The sequence below is a fragment of the Paroedura picta genome, chromosome 3, assembly GCF_049243985.1.
Source record: "Paroedura picta isolate Pp20150507F chromosome 3, Ppicta_v3.0, whole genome shotgun sequence".
Lineage (NCBI taxonomy): Eukaryota > Metazoa > Chordata > Lepidosauria > Squamata > Gekkonidae > Paroedura > Paroedura picta.
The window spans coordinates 162431747-162452432 of record NC_135371.1 but is presented as its reverse complement, the minus strand read 5'-3'; the positions used below and the strand labels follow the sequence as shown (position 1 = coordinate 162452432).

At 49.1% G+C, this 20686-nt stretch overlaps 1 protein-coding gene across 5 annotated transcripts; it reads right to left on the bottom strand.

Moving 5' to 3' along the window:
* On the bottom strand, positions 1-10860 carry SLC61A1 (solute carrier family 61 member 1). 5 transcript variants are annotated; one of them, XM_077329121.1, is made up of 3 exons: positions 10526-10860; positions 9341-9436; positions 1-1957 (listed from the first exon to the last, which is right to left on the bottom strand). In XM_077329121.1, the coding sequence occupies exon 3, from the start codon at positions 1906-1908 to the stop codon at positions 550-552; it is 1359 nt and encodes a 452-aa protein (XP_077185236.1). In that variant the 5' UTR covers positions 1909-1957; positions 9341-9436; positions 10526-10860; the 3' UTR covers positions 1-549. The 5 variants fall into 5 exon arrangements, with proteins under 5 accessions (XP_077185236.1, XP_077185237.1, XP_077185239.1 ...); XM_077329122.1 differs by lacking the exon at positions 10526-10860 and adding an exon at positions 10008-10051; XM_077329124.1 differs by lacking the exon at positions 9341-9436.
* Positions 10861-20686: the final 9826 nt, after the last annotated feature.

Genomic DNA, 20686 nt, shown 5'->3' with positions numbered 1-20686 from the left:
AAGGTTTATACAATTTATTATTAGGATTTTAAAAAGCACAGGATAAGACAATATGGAATCTGTCTGATATTGTAACCCAGTCCAATACTGATAAATATTCACACCTATCACCCTTGCTGCGCATTTTAATTTCCTTTTTTGTAAAAAGAGAGGTTGTGTCCTCCGAATTTGCCACCACCTATCCTCTCTTGACCACTACCGGATCTAGTGGTAGGAGACAGCCCCTGCGGTTTGCTAGCAGAAGTCACAAAGCTCTTGGAATCAAGAACTCCTAAGTGCAGAGAAGAAAGCAACATTTGCCAGAGTTTGACCCAACAGCCTGAAGTGGACCAATGTTATAGGAAAGAGCAAAAAAAAAATTTTTTTTTAATCTTTGTTTTGTTTTTAAAGGATTCCTCCGTTATGTATTCCGTATTCAGCAGAGGCCCTGAGTTCTCTGTGTAGAGTCCGTTCCTGTACCCTCTACTGGCACATCCGCAAGTGAAGGAGACCTGCATGACACCCAAGCACCAAGGTCTGTTTCCCAGCACAGTATCTCAATGCACAAGATCAGAGCTCAGGAGAAGAGGCCTCGGGGTGCCCCGCCGGGCTAGGCATCCTGAGTTCCGCATTGTTACGGACCACGGTGAAGAGGCTTACAACAGCCAGGAGAGCCATAACCATCATGACGGAGCAGATGGTGAACATGTTCCTGGTGCCCGTTTTGTAGTCACTGTCATGGAGAATGAGCAAGCCCAGGCAGGCCAGCAGGTTGAGAGGGACACGGAACCAATTCATCACGCCAGCCTGGTCCTTCTCCGGGATCACCTTCTGCCGGAGAAATCCCATGGAAGGGAAGTAGAGTCCACAAGAGAGCTCGATGAGGAGGAAGGCCAAGAAGGATTCCAGAGGATTCTCCTGGCCAGGGTTGGTCGAGAAAGTCAACATGAAAAGGGAAAAGAAAACGATCAAGACCGAGAGGGAAAGTATGTGCATGGGCTGGAGGTGGTATTTCTTGGAGGTGGCGACGCGGTACAGCGACGAGCCCACCATGCTGGCTGCCATGAAGCTAGAGAAGACGATGCCCAGCGGTGGGTCGTGGGGATCTAAGACGGGTGTCCAAAGAAAGATGAAAATGTAGATGACACTCTCAAACAAGGCTTGGATGGTGCCCAAGAGCAGGACTCGGCGGTCGGCGAGGAGACACTTCAAGCCGTCGGTGCAAGTCTTGGAGAGCGCCCGCTTCTTGCCGTAATTCTCGTCCCAGTTCTTCATGGCCAAGACACCAGCCATCACGAGAAAGGGGATGGAGACCATGAAGGGGGCCACTGGGCCCAAGCCCAGCAATTCGGCAAAGACGTTGGCCACCACTCCGGCTCCAACAGCGATGACACTGTTCCAGAAGGCCGCCTTTGAGAAGGTAGCCGGAATCCACTCCGCCGGGAAGTCATAGCGCTCCACGTGTTCGTGTACATACCAGGATTCGAACGCGGAGAACAGGAGGGCGGTGGACAGGCCTCCCAATATCCTCCCAATGATCAGCACAAAATAATCCCAAGAGAGTTTTGTAAGGCAGCAGACAGAGTACGTCAAGGAGAAGAGGATGCAGGATTTCTTGCGGCCCAGGCGGTCAACGAGCGAAGAGGAGACCAGCCCAAACAGCACCGTGGAGGCAAAGCCGCAGACGTAAATGATGGCGATCTGCCCTTCCAGAAAGTGATAGTGCTGGTACAGTTTGTAGAGGTACGGTCCTTGCAGCCAGTCCGCTGCAAGAGCCAAGAAGTAGACCTGGTAATAGTCCACCTGGAAGCGCAAGAAAGCTGGGTTGCAGCAAGACCTGCCGATGAGCTTGGAACGGCAGGCAGAGAATTCGAGGCCGATGCATATCACCAGGAGGATGGCAAAAGCGATGTAGGCAGCGACCAGCATGGTGCTTCAGATCATCATGTGCGTCGCCCAAGATCTTCTCCCAAAGCACCTGTAAGAGAGGAGAATGAGAGGCATAAGGACATAAGAAAAGCCCTGCTAGATCAGACCGGGGGTCCATCTACTCTAGCATCCTGTCTCATGGAGTGGCCAACCAGTTCCTCTGGAGGCCCAACAAGGAATAAAGGCTGAGGCCTTCATAAGAACATCAGACGAGTCCTGCTGAATAAGGACATAAGAAAAGCCCTGCTAGATCAGACCGGGGGTCCATCTACTCTAGCATCCTGTCTCATGGAGTGGCCAACCAGTTCCTCTGGAGGCCCAACAAGGAATAAAGGCTGAGGTCTTCATAAGAACATCAGACAATTCCTGCTGAATAAGGACATAAGAAAAACCCTGCTCGATCAGACCGGGGGTCCATCTACTCTAGCATCCTGTCTCATGGAGTGGCCAACCAGTTCCTCTGGAGGCCCAACAAGGAATAAAGGCTGAGGCCTTCATAAGAACATCAGACAATTCCTGCTGAATAAGGACATAAGAAAAGCCCTGCTCGATCAGACCGGGGGTCCATCTACTCTAGCATCCTGTCTCATGGAGTGGCCAACCAGTTCCTCTGGAGGCCCAACAAGGAATAAAGGCTGAGGCCTTCATAAGAACATCAGACGAGTCCTGCTGAATAAGGACATAAGAAAAACCCTGCTAGATCAGACCAGGGGTCCATCTACTCTAGTATCCTGCCTCACGGAGTGGCCAACCAGTTCCTCTGGAGGCCCAACAAGGAATAAAGGCTGAGGCCTTCATAAGACCATCAGACAAGTCCTGCCGAATCAGACAAGAGACCCATCTACTCCAGCATCCTGTCTCATGCAGTGGCCAACCAGTTCCTTCGGAGGCCCAACAACAGTGAACAGAGGCTGAGGCCTTCATAGGATTATCAGGAGAGCCCTGCTAGATCAGACCAGGGCCCATCTACTCCAGCATCCTGTCTCATGCAGTGGCCAACCAGTTCCTTTGGAGGCCCAACAACAGGGAACAGGCTTTCTCCTTATGTTGCCTCCTGGCACTGATACTTATTGGTTTAGTGCCTCCAAATGCAGAGATTCCCTTTAGTCACTATGGCTAGTAGCCCTGATAGACTTCGCCTCCATGAATCTAACCCCTCTTAAAGCCATCTATTCTTGGGGTCATCAGTACATCCTCTGGCAGCAAATCCCAATATGGACGAAATGACTTGGTGGAAAGTCAATTAGAGAGAGTGGTTTTTCAGTATGACTTGGAGAAGGGCAGAATGCTGATATAATGGACGCCTGTTTCCTAAAGACTTAGCCCCAAATTTCATGTGCTCGGTGTACACAGGCTGACCCTCGTGCACATATGTTCTCCTACAAGAAGATTTGGCTACGAGAAGCCTCCCCCCCAAAGAAAAAATCCCCAGGGAGCAGGGCTTGGCTTTATGCTCTGTTCCTGAGCTTCCAAAAGGAAACCAGCTAATGGGTGTTGAGGGCAGAACAGTGACCCTGTGAACTGATTTAACACAACATTTTTGTTTACAAGTGGTGTTTTTTTTTTAAGTGCTTGCAAATACTTCTATAAGAGAGGTTAGTTAGCAGCTGCAAATGTCTTTGCGAGGCTAGTGGAAACGGCATAAACTGATTCCGTTTTGATAGTGCTGTGCGTGAGCAGGAACCGGACAGCAGAGGGTGACATTCAAGACGATGCAAGTAGAGGTTAGATATGGGGATAAAGCGTAACACAGGACATGTAAGTAGTCATTTTTCCTGGAAGGGGACCCTTTCCAAAGCTCTATACCAGGGGTAATCAAACTGCGGCCCTCCAGCAAACGCTGGCAGGGGCTCATGGGAATTGTAGTCCATGGACATCTGGAGGGCCACAGTTTGACTACCCCTGCTCTATACTATGGAGACAGCCTGACACTATGAGGAGGGCTTTTTAAAAGCTTGTTTTAAAAGGAAAGCTTTCCCCAGGAAATTCCATTTCATTCCAAAAGACACAAAGATCCCTATTCCCACAAAGATCCCACAAAGACCCTATTCTGACTGGACAACCAAGATCAGAAAGAAAATGGACCAGATATGCATTGACTTGGATTCTTTGCTTTCTTTAGGTGACAGGTATAGCTTTAAAAAACATTCCAACAAAGGTTCAACGATCCTAACTTTCAGTGTAAACCTTCGTCAAGTCCGTTCACCACAATATCTTGGCATTCGGTCAACGCTTAACAATTTTACTGAGGCCTGGGGGGGGGGGGGTAGTCTTTTGCCGAGGAATATCACCGCTGCTGCTGCCTGAGCCCCTGCTCCACTTGCTTTCCTGCCAGCACCCCTGACTTCCCGCCACCCACTGGGGCCACGCCAAGGGGGAGCCCTAGCCATGGTGGCCATCGGAGAGCACCAAAGGTGAGCCGGTGGCAGAGTAGCAGGGCAGCCCCCGAGGCAGCAGCTGGGGAGGACAAGGAGGAGCTGCGGCGTAGTACCGACCGATCTACGGACCAGTACCAGTCTCCGGACCAGGGGTTGGGCACCACTGCTTTAGACGATCCCAAGCTCAGGAAAGCCTTCATGCAAACAAGAACTAACTCCTGGTGATCTTACATCTCACTGGCAGTCTTCAAGCAAAGGTTGGATACACACTTTTCTTGGATGCTTTAGGGTGCTTAGGGCTGATCCTGCGTTGAGAAGGGGGTTGGACTAGATGGCCTGTATGGCCCCTTCCAACTCTATTCTATGATTCTACATGGCCAATTCCAGAGAAAGCCTTATCAAGAAAGGCTGTGTAGATGTGGAGCAGGTTGTCCTGACTCCCTGTCACATGTACTTTTGGGTTGCCACCTTTACAATAATTTACAAAAACGCCTTATAGAATCTATAGTTCCAGCATCCTGTCCAAATGATCAGAAGCTGATCTATAAATTACTAGCTGATCGCGACTCCAAAGTTACAGAAAAGGTGGCAAGCTTCTTGGTGGCAGTATCTAAACAACAGAAGTTTGAAAAAGGATATTTATGCCAGCATGCACTGGAATTGTCCATACTATTGGGGCTGTATTCTGGGCTGAAGGTTGGAGGTCCCAATTCACGGGCAGAACAGGGCTGTACATCTGAATTGTGTCTGCGTATGTGGGAATCAGACCATTAAGTTCAGAATCTAAATTTACATTACCTGCACCGCCAATTCTAGGCAGCCCTCCTGGCCATCTCTACATTCTCCAGGCATGGGCAAACAAGAATTACCAGTTGATCGAGCTCTTTCTTCTCTACCTCATAGTTTGAAAATGTTCCACATCAGTGTTTTGCTAGGTTACAACCATGTCTCCCAGGGGCTTTCTTTTTTAATATAAGAGACTCATTAAGAGTTTTCTAAGAACATTACAGCCAGAAAGGAGACACCATTAAGAATACCTCATACCTGAATCACAACTTTCACAAGAGCCGGCTTGGCGTAGTGGTTAAGAGTGGCTGCCTCTAATCTAGAGAGCCGGGTTGGATTCCCCGCTCTTCCACGTGAAGGCAGCTGGGTGCCCTTGGGGCAGTCGCAGTTCTGTCAGAGCTGTTCTCGCAGAGTAGTTCTCTTAGAACTCTCTCAGCCCCATCTCCCTCACAGGATGTCTGTTATGGGGAGAGGAAGGGTATGTGACTGTAAGCCGCTTTGAGACTCCTTTCGGTAATAAAAAGTGGGGTACAAAAACACAGGTCTCTTTCTCTCACAAACCCGTCTTTATAGCCAACGCAACCAAGAGTTGGCTCTTACATTATCAAGCCCACAACCAATCACTTTCTACATGCATCTAGCTAAGGATCTGCTCCAGGGGTAGTCAAACTGCGGCCCTCCAGATGTCCATGGACCACAATTCCCAGGAGCCCCCTGCCATCATTTGCTGGCAGGGGCTTCTGGGAATTGTGGTCCATGGACATCTGGAGGGCCGCAGTTTGACTACCCCTGATCTGCTCTATTCAGCTCCCAACTGCCAAGAATGGAGAAAAGAGAAGCAAGCAAGCAAGCAAGCCTTCACAATGCCTGAACCCAACTCCTTCCCCGTAAATATTTTGTATTGACTGAACTCTCATTTGTGTTCCATCCCACCCCACCTACTTTGGTAGACAGAGTTTTGGCAACCAAAGCAGGGGTAAAACTGTATTTTTAAATATCACTACATCACAGTGGCTATGTTTATTTATTAATACTCTAAATCAGGAGGAAAAGCTTAAACTCTTTACCATCCCTCGCTAACACTCTTTCTCAAGTCTTTTGATTTATTTTGCCATCAATGGCCTTTCACTGGGCAACATGGCTTCAGAGAATAGGGTGGGGAAACTCCTTTGGTTTGCTGGTGCAGGGTCTATTGTCAAATGCTTTTGCGCTGGACTATGTATTTCATCAACATCACAGGTCATTGGGCAACGCCAGTCAAGCTGCAAACCGGGTGTCCTTGGGCAAGTCATATTTCAGTTTCAGCCCCTGTACAATAGGAACCGCCTCTGAAAGGATCAGCTTTGGAGGACAAGCATGGTTTTAACCTTAAGCGAAGCTCAAAAGCGTTACTCTCGGCTTTTACCAGGAGAAATGGGAAAGTGCAAAGAACTAAAAACCACTCTCTTCCAATCAAGAAAACCAAGACTGAATGCAAAAACTAGACCTCTCTAGAATAAATCTAAAAAGCGAGTTGCGAGACTTATGAACAAACCCACACCTCTCTAGAATAAACCTGAAAAAAGCTGCAAGACCAAAGACTGATGAACAAACCCACACCTCTCTAGAATAAATCTAAAAAGAAAGTTGCAAGACCAAAGGCTTATGAACAAGACCACACCTCTTTAGAAAAAATCTAAAAAGAGAGAGTTGCAAGACCAAAGACCAATAAACAAAGGAATACAAGCCATACCTAGGGGGTTGCACCTTAGTTCTCCAACAAGAGCTACCTGGCAGCAGAACACGTTTGAGAGATGTTTGGAGTCGTGGAAACACCCCCAAACAAGGGACCAAAAGGACACACGCCTCAAGACTGAGCTGACATCTGACCTGAAGGCCGGGATCCTATCTCATTCTTATCAATAGCATCCATGGCATCAGACACCCCTCCCTCAAGCCTCCTACAGGTGACCTGGCATTAGGAAGACTACCTTTCCCCCGGGTGTGTGTGTGTGTGTGTGGAAGAGCCACCTAAAGCCTCATGCAGCAACAATGAGCGTCCTGTCGGCCAGTGGGGCAAAACTCATTCATTCCTCTTTCATGGGTTATACTTTCCGGAGCGGATCGAGCAGTTGCCTCCGCAGTTCAGCTCACCGCCCTCCGCTCCCGCTCTGCACCGCGGAAACCGGGCTCGTCCCCGCTGCTGAACCCGGTTCTCCACGCAACTCCCTCCCAGCCCAGCCCTGCACCGACCTGCCCGGATCGCCCACTCCGCTCAGGCGCTCTCCTTCCCGGCTGGCTCACGCTGCCTGCAAGCCCTCACTTCCGCTACCGCCTAGCCGACTCGGAAGAACCGCACTGGCGGCCGCCATGCTGGTGGGGGAAAGCGTGCTGCCCGTCACGTGAGAAAGGAGCGCTTCCCCGCCCCGCACAGACACGCCTCTCGAGCGCCCTGCCACGGCGCCTGCGCGTCGGGTCTTGGAACTGCAACCCCTGGACAAGGGTTAGTCAAACTGCGGTCCTCCAGATGTCCATGGACTACAATTCCCATGAGCCCCTGCCAGCCTTCGCTGGCAGGGGTTCATGGGAATTGTAGTCCATGGACATCTGGAGGACCGCAATTTGACTAACCCTGCCCAGGAACTCTGTGGCTCCTGCATATGTAGATGTCTTAACTGCTTGAGACAGGAGTAACTCTCTGCAGGGATGCGATCTGAGACGGATGGAGCTTACTGACGGGGTCAAAAGTCAGTTTTATTCAGCACTGCATAATTAAGAAGGATTCAAGTGGGTAGTTGGTCTGAAGTAGCACGACAACAATAGAGACCAAAGGGATCTTTAAGACCCACAAAGATTGATTCAAGGCGGGAGCTTTTGTGTGCATGCACTCTTTCTCAGACTAAATGAATAACCATCATAACTGTGGAGAAAAGAGTGCATGCACTTGAAAGCTCACGCCTTGAATATATCATTGTTGGTCTTAAAGGTGCTACTGGACTCTATTTTTGTTGTGCTAAATCAGACCAACACGGCTACCCACTTGAAGGGATCATACGAGTACATAGAGAGAGAAAATTAGAAAGAAACATAACAATCGCCTCTAGGCGATCTGGTTTCTGTAGCCCAGAGATCAGTAATTCCAGAAGAATGCCAGGCATTGTACCTTACTGAGGTCCCTCACTTCCCTAAACCTCCACCTGCTCCAGCCTGTACCCCCAAATCTCCAGGAATTTCCCTATCTGGAATTGTCATCTTCCAGGCTCCTCCACTTCCGTTGGTTGGCCAACATCAGCCAGGGGCTGTCAACCTGCATCCCCAGACTTAGAATCATAGAATATTAGAGTTGGATGGGATCTCATGGGTCATCTAGTCCAACCCCCTGCATTATGCAGGACTTAAATGTCCATTAGTTCCTCTTTCTTCCCTCAGACACATGCAGCCCTTCCCCTCCCATTCAGCCCATCCTGTAAGCATAGGCATGAACAAGGGAAATGTGGTTTGGTGTGTGGGTGAACTACAACCAAACGACAAACTGGATACTCTGTGGGGAGGAGAAAGAAGGGGCTTAAGAGTCCTTTTTAACCCCAGCTTTCTGGACCTTGCGAAATCTGCAAATGACAGATGAGTGGCAGGGAGCAGGAGGCAGGGGTTTGAAGGGACACAGAGTTCCTTTCAGCCCCTGTTTTTTGGTCCCCGAGATGGCCACTTTAAAGAGCTGAGAGATGCGGAGTAGAAAGCAGGAAATGACACGGAGTTCCTTTAAACCCCTGCTTTCTGCTCTAAATACAAACTGCCACAAACTGTTGAAATGTTCATGAAAGTTTGTGATGGCAGGCCACAACAAATTTCGGTTTGTGACACAGGAACCAGCTAAAATTTGTCATGGACTTGAGTTCATCAGCCAGCTTTGTGCCCATCCCTACCCATCACACTCACTCTCCATCCACACACAGATAAGCCCTGCCCACCAGAAGGAACAGGCACCCCAGCTCCATCCATTTGAAGGGTCAGGCACCCTAGCTCTGTCCATCTGAAGGGACCAACACTCAAGCCCTGAACTGATGGGCACACAGGGTTCCATTCACTCACACTTTCACTCTCCCTCCATATACAACCCCCTTCACCTAGGTTCCTTCCATGGATATCCACCTGCTTCCCCTGGCTGACTGCTGCCAGCTTCTGTCGGCCAATGTCATCAGGAGCTTCAGGCATGGCATCCTGCCACTTCAAGGCGTGAAATACCTCCTGCTTACTCTGTAAACCCTCCCCTTTTTTTTGGAAGAACTTGCCTTCTTGATGTTCCCCCATCCACCCGATCATCACCCTCTTCTCTGCATCAGCTCTCCTCCTCTCTTGTCGGCTTGGATCCGCGAGGTTGTCTCAGTCTGGTGGAGGAACAAAGAGTAGGTCTTCAAGAGTAGGTTTTCAAGGCCAATCTGAGAACTCAGAGCTGTTTTCACCTCAGCCCGCTGGCTGACCCTTTCACTTCCGTTTCCACTCCAAATTACACTGATTCCCGTTTGGCAGGTTACAGTGCCATCCCTCCCATCGTCTGTGGAGTTAGGGGGGCTCACATGACCGTGCTGGCCACAATGGGCTCCTCCCAGCAACCTGACATTTAGGGCAGGCCAAGTGAAGAAGACTATCCACAGTGAGGGGCCATACCACATGGCTTCGTGGTGGGTGTGAACCCAGGGCTCCCCCATGGGATACTCCAACCACTGTCTGGTAAAAGCTCAGCCATGATGAACAAGTCAGAACATCTTCCTCCTCCCAGACTGCCCTGACGTTGCCATCTTCTCTAACAGGAGCACCAGAATTGGGTTTTGGACCAGAAATTAGCATACATATTCTCAGTGTCTCTGAGGCAACAAGTCCTCCTTTGATGAGGTGTCCCTCTAGTGTCACAGTAGCTGAGTTCACAGCTGCAAAATGTCAATTCATCCCTCTACTCACCCATCTTGTCATGTCTATGCTTCAACTTTCATGTGTTGACATATATACGAAGAAGAGTTGGCTTTTATATCCCGCTTTTCTCTACTCGAAGGAGGCTCAAAGCCGCTTACAGTCGCCTTCCCTTCCTCTCCCCACAACAGACACCCTGTGAGGGAGGTGAGGCTGAGAGAGCTGTGAAAGAACTGCTGTGAGAAGAGCTCTGACAGAACTGTGACTACCTGAAGGTCACCCAGCTGGCTCCATGTGGAGGAGCCAAGCTACCCTCCCCATCCTCCCCTTTGCCACTGTACCCTGGCCCCTCCATTGCTTCCTGTTTCCGGTTCTTGGGTTGCCCTTATTTAATTTTTTTATTTAAAACATTTGTGAGCCACCTTTGCGCCTCATGGAACTCAAGGCAGCTTACAAAATAAGCAGGGCATTCTCAAAACACAATAAAAACAACAATTATGAAACCTATAATAGTCACAGATTAAAAGGCAGAGACCCTTTTTCTTCTTTCCACTTGCCAGCCCACCTACCTTTACTTGTTCCCCTGTCTTTAGCTTCCCCCCTTCCTCTCCTGTCCATCACGGTCTCCCCATGAAAAGCTCTGTTGTGTGTGGCCCCCAGCTCAGGGCAGGTCTCAGTTGTGCGATGGCTGCTGCTGTTATCAGCTCCGGTCTAAAGCTCCATAGCCAGTTCAGGCTCAACCTTCTTGGGTGTGAACCTGCTGAAGTCGGTCCTGGGTGTTTCATCGGCGAGGGCTCCTCCATCAGGGGATCAATGATCTAGTAAAAGGGGCCGTTCTGGGGCTGTTTTGGCCCACCAGGTCCTGCCCTCCCTCCCGCAGCTTAGCTTTCCTGCAATGATGGCTTGGAATGTTTGGCAGTACTGCTGTGGTTGCCAAGCAACCCCCAACAGCCACAGAATCCAGTGGACATCCTTAAAGTGACAGACGTTGGTTCTGTTCTTTCGGGGAGTTTTGATTCCATGACATATTGTTTCTCTCTATTTTTTTCCTGCAAACTTGGACTCCTTCCAGTTTGAACAGAAATCTCCACTTTACCCCCAGTCTGCCCCTACCTCAAGCCCTGATTGGAGCAGGCTTGAGTGTATGTGCCAGTAGGCGGGCCAAGCTCTGTACAGAACAGACACTTACTCTTTTTTTCCCCCTCCACTGGGGGAGCAGGGCTGTGAGTGGTCATCCCTCCCCCAGCAAGGGACCCAGGGCAGCTGCCCCTGTTGTCCACTGACTAAGAACACCTCCTGCTTATTATAGAGAAGCCACCAGGTGATGATTGACCAGCCCTTTTCAGTAATTTGCAGTTCCATCTTGGGAGTAAGCCAAGATAGAATGTCAAATGAATGCAATAAAAAAGGCTACCCTCCAACTCAACTTTGTGCAACCTTTTGACTGTGGAGACCTTTAGGAAGAGCTCCATCTTGCAGGCCTTGCGGAACTGTGATAGCTCCATGTAGTGCAGTGGTTCTCAACCTTCCTAATGCTGCAACCCTTTAACACAATTCCTCATGTTGCGGTTATGGAAGTGTTCTATCACAGAAATTGAAACGAAACTGACCAGTGACGTGTTTTTCCCCCAGGGTTTTTCAGTTCAGCTCTGCCTCTTGTCCCACCATGCCGATCTTGCGGCAACAGTGGCGGTGCCCCCCACCCTCCCAGCCAAGCAGCTCGCCCTGCTGTAACCACTGTAAAAAGGTTGTTCGACCCCCCCAAAGGAGTCCTGACCCCCAGGTTGAGAACCACTGATCTAGTGGTTTAATTTCCTGGGGCAGGGGGAAGCAGAAGGGCAGCAAAGGAACACAGTGTCTCAGCAAAGAGATGCCTGACTGGGACGTTATCCAACCAGAACAGTTTGCCAGTATCGCTGCCAAACAGAATCCTCTCAAGCAGCATTTCTGTGCACAGTGTTTCCACCAATCATTGCATCATTATGCTTGGGTAGGGCTTTCTACTTTTCTATAAGCACAGGTCTTCTCTGCCAGGTCACCAGAGGGCAAAACTTTGCTCGTACCTGCTGGTGTGTAGAGCAAGGAAAAACCAGTTACTTACACTTTCTGGAATGCAGGTGCTTGAGTCAGAGTCAAGCCACATTTTCTCCACTCCCACACTCTCTGACAGGTGAGGCACAGAAGGGTGTCTGTAGTAGAGAGGCTCCAATGGAGGAGCCATAGCTCAGAGGCAGAAACTCTTTCTGTAGTGACCTTCCTAATGCCCCATGCTGTAGTGGCCTTCCTAACGTCCCCTGGAATAACAAACCCTTTACACAAAAACCGGGCTCTTAAAGAGCAGGTCCGAATCAATTCCTGTTTGCTGCACAGTATGAGAATCCTCTGAAAATGCAAATTCTCCACCTCACCAGTTGGTACATGCAATTTCTCCACCTCACCAGTCGGTACATTTACCTTTTCCACGACTGCCAACTGCACAATCTTAACACAGCCCACGGTGCTGCAGGCGCCGCGGACTAAATAAAGCCATAAAGGCTTAGTGGGAGGAGTTAGGGCGGGCTCGGTCCGGGATGAGGAAGGGTGCTGATTGGCCCCTTCCTCCGGACAGACCATCGGCCGGGCCAATCGGCAGCCGCGAAGTGCCTGCCAATTGGCCCGGCCGATTCCCACTCTACCGACAAGGAAGCAACTGTGAGCCGCGCAGAGCGCTGCTCGCAGTTGCTTCCTGCCCGGCGGCCTGACACGGCAAGAGGCGCAAAGCGGCTCTCGCCGCGTCAGGCCGCCGCCCAAGGGAGCCCCCGGCAGCCGCGCTCCGTGCGACTGCCAGGGGCTCCCTTACCTAGCTCCTGCTGTATTTTAAGTACAGCGGGCTTGATTAGTAGTGTAGATATAAAATCATAAGGAGGGAATTTATGCTTGTCCAATGAGGAAGCTCATGATTCTAGTCTGCTTTCTCCTCCATTCCTGCCTCAAGTGACAGATGTGTCTACTCCACCTACTATCTGCCTCTCCTCCCACCCACCCCAGTATTTTTAAAAAGGTTTTGAACACGATTGCATTACAACGCGAATTTGCAGTAACAATAACCTGCTTTCTGCTCCAGAAACTTAAAAGCCATAAACGAGGGCTCCGTACCTCCCCTGTCTCCCTCTCCAGCACCTAAACACATTTTACTTTAACAATTTAAGGTGCAACGGGGCACTTTGTAACTTTCGTACAGAAAAACAGTTGTGTGATGGTGCATGTTTAGTCTTCATGTACACATGGTGACTGAGCACACATCAGCACAGGAAACACCCCCACCCTGATTGGGTGATTTGAGTGCCCCTGGAATGAAGGGATTGGGGGGGTTGTGATTTTCTCTTTATTTTTGATTGCACTATGGTGTATAGTCATTACTGCGCATGCTCAGACCCCCCCAAAAGAGGGGGAGGGATTATGGGAGGAGGGACCACCCACACTCCCATAAAAAAAATGGAGTCCTGACCAGTGATGGGAGAAAACCACAGATGCAGAACGCCAGGCACAAATTCAGAGTCTACATTTAGAATCTGATGCAGAGAAAACATACCGGCAAATCATAACTGCAGAATCAGAGTATCTGTTTTGCTGGCAGAACGTGCCAAGTTCAATACCCGGGGCTCCTGATAAAAGGATCCGGGAGCAGGTGATGGGAAAGGTTCTCATCCGGGACCTTGGAGACACGCCGCTTGTCAGAGCAGACAATACTGACCGGTTTGCATTTGTGCATGGGAAATCACAATAAAGGAATCGGCTTTTGGTTAACAGTAATAGAAATGACTGCGGCATAAATTGTTTTATTGTTGGTAAAAGGTAAAGGTAAAGGTTTCCCCTGTGCAAGCACCGAGTCATGTCTGACCCTTGGGGTGACGCCCTCTAGCGTTTTCATGGCAGACTCAATACGGGGTAGTTTGCCAGTGCCTTCCCCAGTCATTACCGTTTACCCCCCAGCAAGCTGGGTACTCATTTTACCGACCTCGGAAGGATGGAAGGCTGAGTCAACCTTGAGCCGGCTGCTGGGATCGAACTCCCAGCCTCATGGGCAAAGCTTTCAGATGGCTGCCTTACCACTCTGTGCCACAAGAGGCTTTTATTGTTGGTATTGTAATGCAATGTAGAATTGTATGCATATCCCGCCCTTCCTCAAAGGCTCAGGGTGAGTAACCACAGAAGTATAGCCATAGAAATAATGCAATTAACAGTAAACTAAGCAATAGTTGATATTCAAATCCCAAAATATAGTTTCGATTTGTATTATTAATGAACCCGCTTTTATAGCAACCAAAGAATCTACTTCAATCTTCCCGTATTTGGCCTGCGCCTAATGCGTTCCGGTTTGTTTCCAAGTTACTATTCCACTTTTCTGAGGTGCTCATTTATTACATTAAAAGGTATGCAGACATAGCATGTCAAGGACACACATGGACAATCTGTGCACATTATAGCCGAGTTTCAGATCCATTCCAGCACTGAAGTACTGAATCTTAATAAGGTGTGAAGAGCCTGGATTTCTGTAATGATACAGAAATAATAGTTGCCATACCTACTTTTGTGCACCAGGTGGCACACGTGATACGGTCAAGGAACTCCGACTTCTCCAGAGTTACCAGATCCAGGAGATTGGGAAACTCCTGGATATTTTGGGAGTGGGGTCAGGGGAGGACAGGGACCTCAGTGGGATGCAATGCTGTCAAGTCTACCCTCCAAAACACCATTTCCCCCCCCCCCCGGAGAAACCAATCTCTTTATTTCGGAGATGAGCTGTAATTCCAGAAGATCCCCCGGTCCCGCCTGGAGGCTCCCAGCTTTCTTGGATTCTGAGAAAGCTGAGAGCCATAGGGCCAATGTACACTATAAGGTGACTGATAATGTGCAGTGAAAGATTAAATGCATTAACGGAAGCAAGAGAGGGAATAAGCCGCTGAAGAAAAGGTGTTTACCTTCAAAACGGGCAATTTTTCATCTGGAACCGTTAGATTTTTTTTGGAAGATGTACCTAAAAACATAAAGAAACACTAGAAGAGTCAATTAGAGTCAGTTAATAATTTTTGTTTTCTGCCACGATACCCTTTCCTTTGTTCTTCGTTTCCCACCTAGAGGCTGGCATCCCTGTGCTGTGTGTTATTTACTCCCTCTCGAAAGGGGTGAGAGGACGTGTGCTCTCGGCTATGTAACCATCACTTTAACGGGGAGACAGTGTGCAGATCTGAAGGACCGATTGGAACCCATGTGGGACATGTCGTCTCCCTTGAATGCATCTGGACGTCATCTCTGCGTAGGTGCAGTCGGTACATTTACCTTTTCCACGACTGCCGATTACACAATGTAGATATAAAACCATAAGGATTGTCATGGTGTTACACAACATGGCTCTTCCCTGCCTTCCTAGCTTCCTCCCTGACAAGCAAGAATCTTGAGCCAGCTACGCTTGGTCAGAACAGCTTTCTCAGTGCTGTGGCAAGCCCAAGGTCACCCAGGTGGCTCCATGTGGGGGAGCGGGGAATCAAACCTGGCTCACCAGATTAGAAGTCTGCACTCCTAACCACTACACCAAGCTGGTGAGGAGGAGGAGAGGTGGAGAAGGATGTAAGCTGCTTTGGGTCTCCATAAGGAGAAAGGTGGGGCGCAAATGAATGTAATCGTTATGCATCCATGGTTCCTCTCTATATTTGTGAAACAGCCTGGGGGGTGGAACGTGTCCAGCTGTCCAAGTTGGAATAGGGCCAGTCAGAGTGGCCCTGCCCCTGCAGCTCCCACCCTCTGTCCCTGGACTCTAGCCTCTTTGCTTTCAGATGTGTCTCAGTGCCTGGAGCCAGCAGCAGGTAAGGGGAGAGGGCCCTGGGCAAAGGGTTGTGGTGGATGGCCTGCTAACAAGGGCTGCTTGGCCTGCTAATGAGGGCCTCCCAGCCTGCTGCCTGCCTGCTCTGTCCTGGGACAATTCCCTCCCGCCCCATTTGAGCTGCAGCCCAAAGCCACCTTAAGCTGCCTGGCCGGGAGCTAGGGGAGGATACCCTTTCAAGGCCCGTTCTTAGGAACGGGCTTTGAAGCTAGTATATTTAATATAAATACATAATGTACTGTGGAGCTCACTCCCGTTGTACATTATAAAACCACAGTCCTTTGTTCCAGTGAGCCAATCTCGGTTGGAGATGTAGTTCTATGCAGCCATCTGATGACTGGAACATAGAGAAGGTCTCTTTAATTTGTTGGAAGATATACATTCCCTCTTTCCCACCACCATTTTCTTTCTGGGAAACTCCATTCTGAAGAACAATTCTACGCAATCTGGAAAATTGCATCATTCTCCGTTCACTTTCACCTGGAGAAAGCTATTTCAGGTGTGAGGCAGTATGGTGTAGTGCAGACTTTCTCAAGCAGGCTTTCTTGACAGCCCTGGAAAGGTTTCCTGAATGGGTGCGAGTTAATTAATTTTTTTTACTATATTCAATTTGTTAAACATTGATCAGGTGAAATGACGATATATGGTCATGTCATCCCTCCCAAATGGCCAATGATGGGCCTGGACAGGTTGGGAAGGGGAGGGACTCCATGTGGGTGTGTATACACTTATGCTTCCCGACCATATTTTGCGCAATCGCCCCCCTTCTGGGATTTCTCAAAGCCTGAAGAATGTTTCAAGGGTTTCTCAGCAATAAAAATATTGAGAAAGGCCGGTGTAGTGCAGTAGCCTCTAATCTGGCCCATTCTGCACACTTTGGATAACGCACTTCCAATGCGTTTTAGAAGCAGATTATCCTCTTCTGCACAGGAAAGTCCAGCTGCAAAAGCACATTAAAAATGCATTATCCTAGATGTGCAAAATGGGCAGGTTTAATTACTCCTCCACATGCAGCCAGCTGGGTGGCCTTGGACTAGTCACACGTCTCTTAGGGCTATTCTCATACAGTGGCTCTCTTAGAGCTCTCGGCCCCACCTACTCCACAGGGTGTCTGTTGTGGGGAGGGGAAAGGGAAAGGTGTTTGTAAGCCTCCCCTTTGGGGAATGAGAAATGGGTATGAAGAAACAACTATTCCTCTCTCATAATTTGGGGCTCTGGGGATGTCAGCAAGGCCTTCCTTTCGCTTCACTCCTTTCTGCCTCTGCCTCTTTCTCACTAGCGAAAAAAAGCCACACTGGGCTGCTTTTGATCCACTTTACAGGTCAGGTTGCCAGCTCTGAGTTAGGAAACACCTGGAGTCTTTGGAAGTAGAGTCGGGCAGGCAGGGCCTGGGTAGGAGAGGAGCCATAGTAGGCTGTGCTGTGGAGTCCGCCTAGAGCAAGGGTAGTCAACCTGTGGTCCTCCAGATGTCCATGGACTACAATTCACATGAGCCCCTGCCAGCATTTGCTGGCAGGGGCTCGTGGGAATTGTAGTCCATGGACATCTGGAGGACCACAGGTTGACTACCCCTGGCCTAGAGATCAATTGTAATAGTGGGAGGTCTCCAGGTGCCACCTGGAGGTTGGCAACTATTTACAAGTAAAAGCAGTAAGCCTGGGGGAGTGCCAAGCGAAGGCTGGGAAGGAAAGTCTTAAAGTCTGCCCAGTGGCCCTTTCCCACCTTGATTTGAAGAATCCCTGCATTGGGCTGCATTTGCAAATGAAATGTTTTCAGATGTACCCCAAAGAATCTGTTGCCTGCAGGCAGACCCTCTGACCCGGCAGTCCGACTTACAGTGACCCCAGCAAGGGGTTTCCGAAGCAAGCGAGACGCAGAGGTGGTTGCCCATTCGCTTTCCTCTGCAGAGTCTTCCCATCCAAAGCACCATCCTTGTTCATTGGTGTGTTTGTGTCCGTTTTTGAACCGCTTCGCTTAAGCGCTCGAAGCAATTGACATCAGCATACAATCATATCAGCTGTGTGCAATTGTAGCAATAACAGTCTTTGCGTCCGAAATCTGATGATGTTGGGCTATTCCGTGCCGCTTCTCCTTGGCTCTTTAGTAGAGGTTTAACTCCAATGTTATCTATCTAGTGCTGGTACTTCTCTCCAGGCCGCAAAAAAAAACTTTAACTGCACATGTTTGCGCCACAAGCCTCTGTCAAAAGGACAGAATATTTCCCCCCTTCCAGGCTGTTAGCACATGTGTGCAGAATGACCTTTCATTTCCCCATCCATCCTTCCCTCCCATCTTTAAGCTGTTGCCCCAGCCCTGTCTCAACTACCCAGTTCTCTGGTGAAGGGAGTGTCTCCATCCTACATGATGAAAAAGAAGAAGAGTTGGTTCTTATATGCCGCTTTTCTCTACCTGAAGGAGGCTCAAAGTGGCTTATATTCACCTTCCCTTTCCTCTCCCCACATCAGACACCCTGTGGGGTAGGTGAGGCTGAGAGAGCTCTGATATTACTGAAGAAGAGTTGGTTCTTATATGAAGAAGAAGAGTTGGTTCTTATATGCCGCTTTTCTCTACCCGAAGAAGTCTCAAAGTGGCTTACAATCTCCTTCCCTTTCCTCTCCCCACAACAGACACCCTGTGAGGGAGGTGAGGCTGAGAGAGCCCTGATATTACTGAAGAAGAAGAGGAATTGGTTGTTATATGCCGCTTATCTCTTCCTGAAGGAGGCTCAAAGTGGCTTATATTCACCTTCCCTTTCCTCTCCCCACATCAGGCACCCTGTGGGGTGGGTGAGGCTGAGAGAGCCCTGATATCACTGCTCGGTCAAAGCAGTTTTATCAGTGCCATGGCGAGCCCAAGGTCACCCATCTGGCTGCATGTGGGGGAGCGGGGACTCAAACCCGGCATGCCAGATTAGAAATCCGCACTCCTAACCACTACACCAAACTGGCTGTTAATATACATTAAGGAAGGCCTAGAACAGTTGCTTACAAAGATCAAAAGTCAGCAACAAATCTGGCCTTAAACACTAAAAAGACAAAAATAATAACCACTGACATGTCGCAATAACAATTGATGGTGAAGAGATCGAACATGTTCCAGGATTCATTTTTCTTGGATCACAAGTTGATGAGACTGGTGATTGCAGTATGGAAATAAAACGTCAGATCGCTCTGGGTCACTCAGCAGTGACGAGCTTGAATCGAACATGGAAAAGCAAGGACATAAGCCTGACTACCAAATGGAGATTAGTTCGATCTGTCATCTTTCCAGTAACCACTTATGGTTGTGAAAGTTGGACAATGAAAAAAATCAGACGAGAGAAGAATTGAGAGAAAAATTGGAGAAGGCTTCTGCAGAGTCCTTGGACAGCAAAACTCACAAACAAGGAAAAACATAAAGCCTGATATATCACTGTTAGGCAAAGTCACGAAACTCCGGCTCGCTTACTTTGGCCATATCATGCGATCGAACTAAGTGGAGACAGCAATTATGCTAGGGTTGGTCAGTGGGAAAAGGAAACCAGGCCCACAAAGAACATGGTGGTTAGATACAATCAGAATGGGCACCGTCCAGAACGTTACACAACTAAAAGAAACAGCGTGAGATTGGAAATCATGGCAGCCATTGTGCCATAGGATCACCAAGAGTTGGACTCGACTGAATGGCTATCATCATCATCGTCATGGTTACCGACCTCCAGGTGGGGCCTGGGGATCTCCCAGTATTATAACTGACCTCTAAACTACAACGTTGAGTTATCCCCTGGGAGAAAATGACTGCTTTGGAAGGTGGACTCTACCCTTCCCAAACTTCACCTTTCTCAAGCTCCACCCCCCCAAATCTCCAGGTATTTCATAATCCGGAGCTGCCATTCTCCCTCCATCCCCAGCGCATGGCCAGTACTAAACAAAGGAATGGAATATGGTCGCTGCTAGGATGCCAGAAGGCTGCAGCTCAAGTCTCTGGCTGTTTGGAAGCCCCTGAGAACAAAGAGCCCGACTAAGAGGCCAGGCTAGGCCAACCTCCTCAGATCTCCGAAGCTAAGTAGCATCAGCTCTAGTTAGTATTTGGATGGTAGGCCCCCTAAGGAACAGTGGATTGCTATGCACAGGAAGGCAACATCAAACCACCCCTGAGTATCTCTTGCCTTGGAAACCCCCTTATGCAGCTACGATGTGATGCACTTTTCACTACCAAAAGGGAAGGAAGAAAGGAAGGAAGAGGTTGGATGAAGTTACTGGGTGGCATAACCACCGCCTGTTTTCTGCTGCTTTCAGACTTGACCCAGTTTTACGCCGTGCCCCAGATATATTTAGAAGCCTCCTGTGGAGCGTGACTTGATAAGCATGCTCCAGTCTTGGATCCTGGAAGGGTTGGGAGCTCCGGTTCCCCATCAGGTGAACGGGGGGGGGGGGGCACAAACATTTTATTGCCCAGCTTGTGTTACACCTCTGAGCCAAAGGATGTTTGCAGTGCACAGAAGCAGTTGGGAAAGCCAGCTGGGGTTGTATCCGCACTGGGTTGGGAATACTGCACTTATCACTGGGCTTTTGCAACTGTTCTGCTCCTGGACCGTCTCTTTTAATTACTTCTTTTCACAACTGGGAAAGTATCTGCCATTAAGCACTAACCTTAACAGTTGTATTCCCCCAATGTTTTTTGTGAACGACAATTGAACAACTGATTTGCTTTCCTAGCAAGGAATTACCATGCTGCATATTTAGGATGTTGTGATGCTGTTTGATAATTTGCTACGAATTTACTTTCTCCTTATATCTTTACTCTTACAATTCCTATTCTATGGTCTGAGGAAAGGGGGGGCACGCACGTGAAAGCTCACGCCTTGAATAAATCTTTGCTGGTCTTAAAG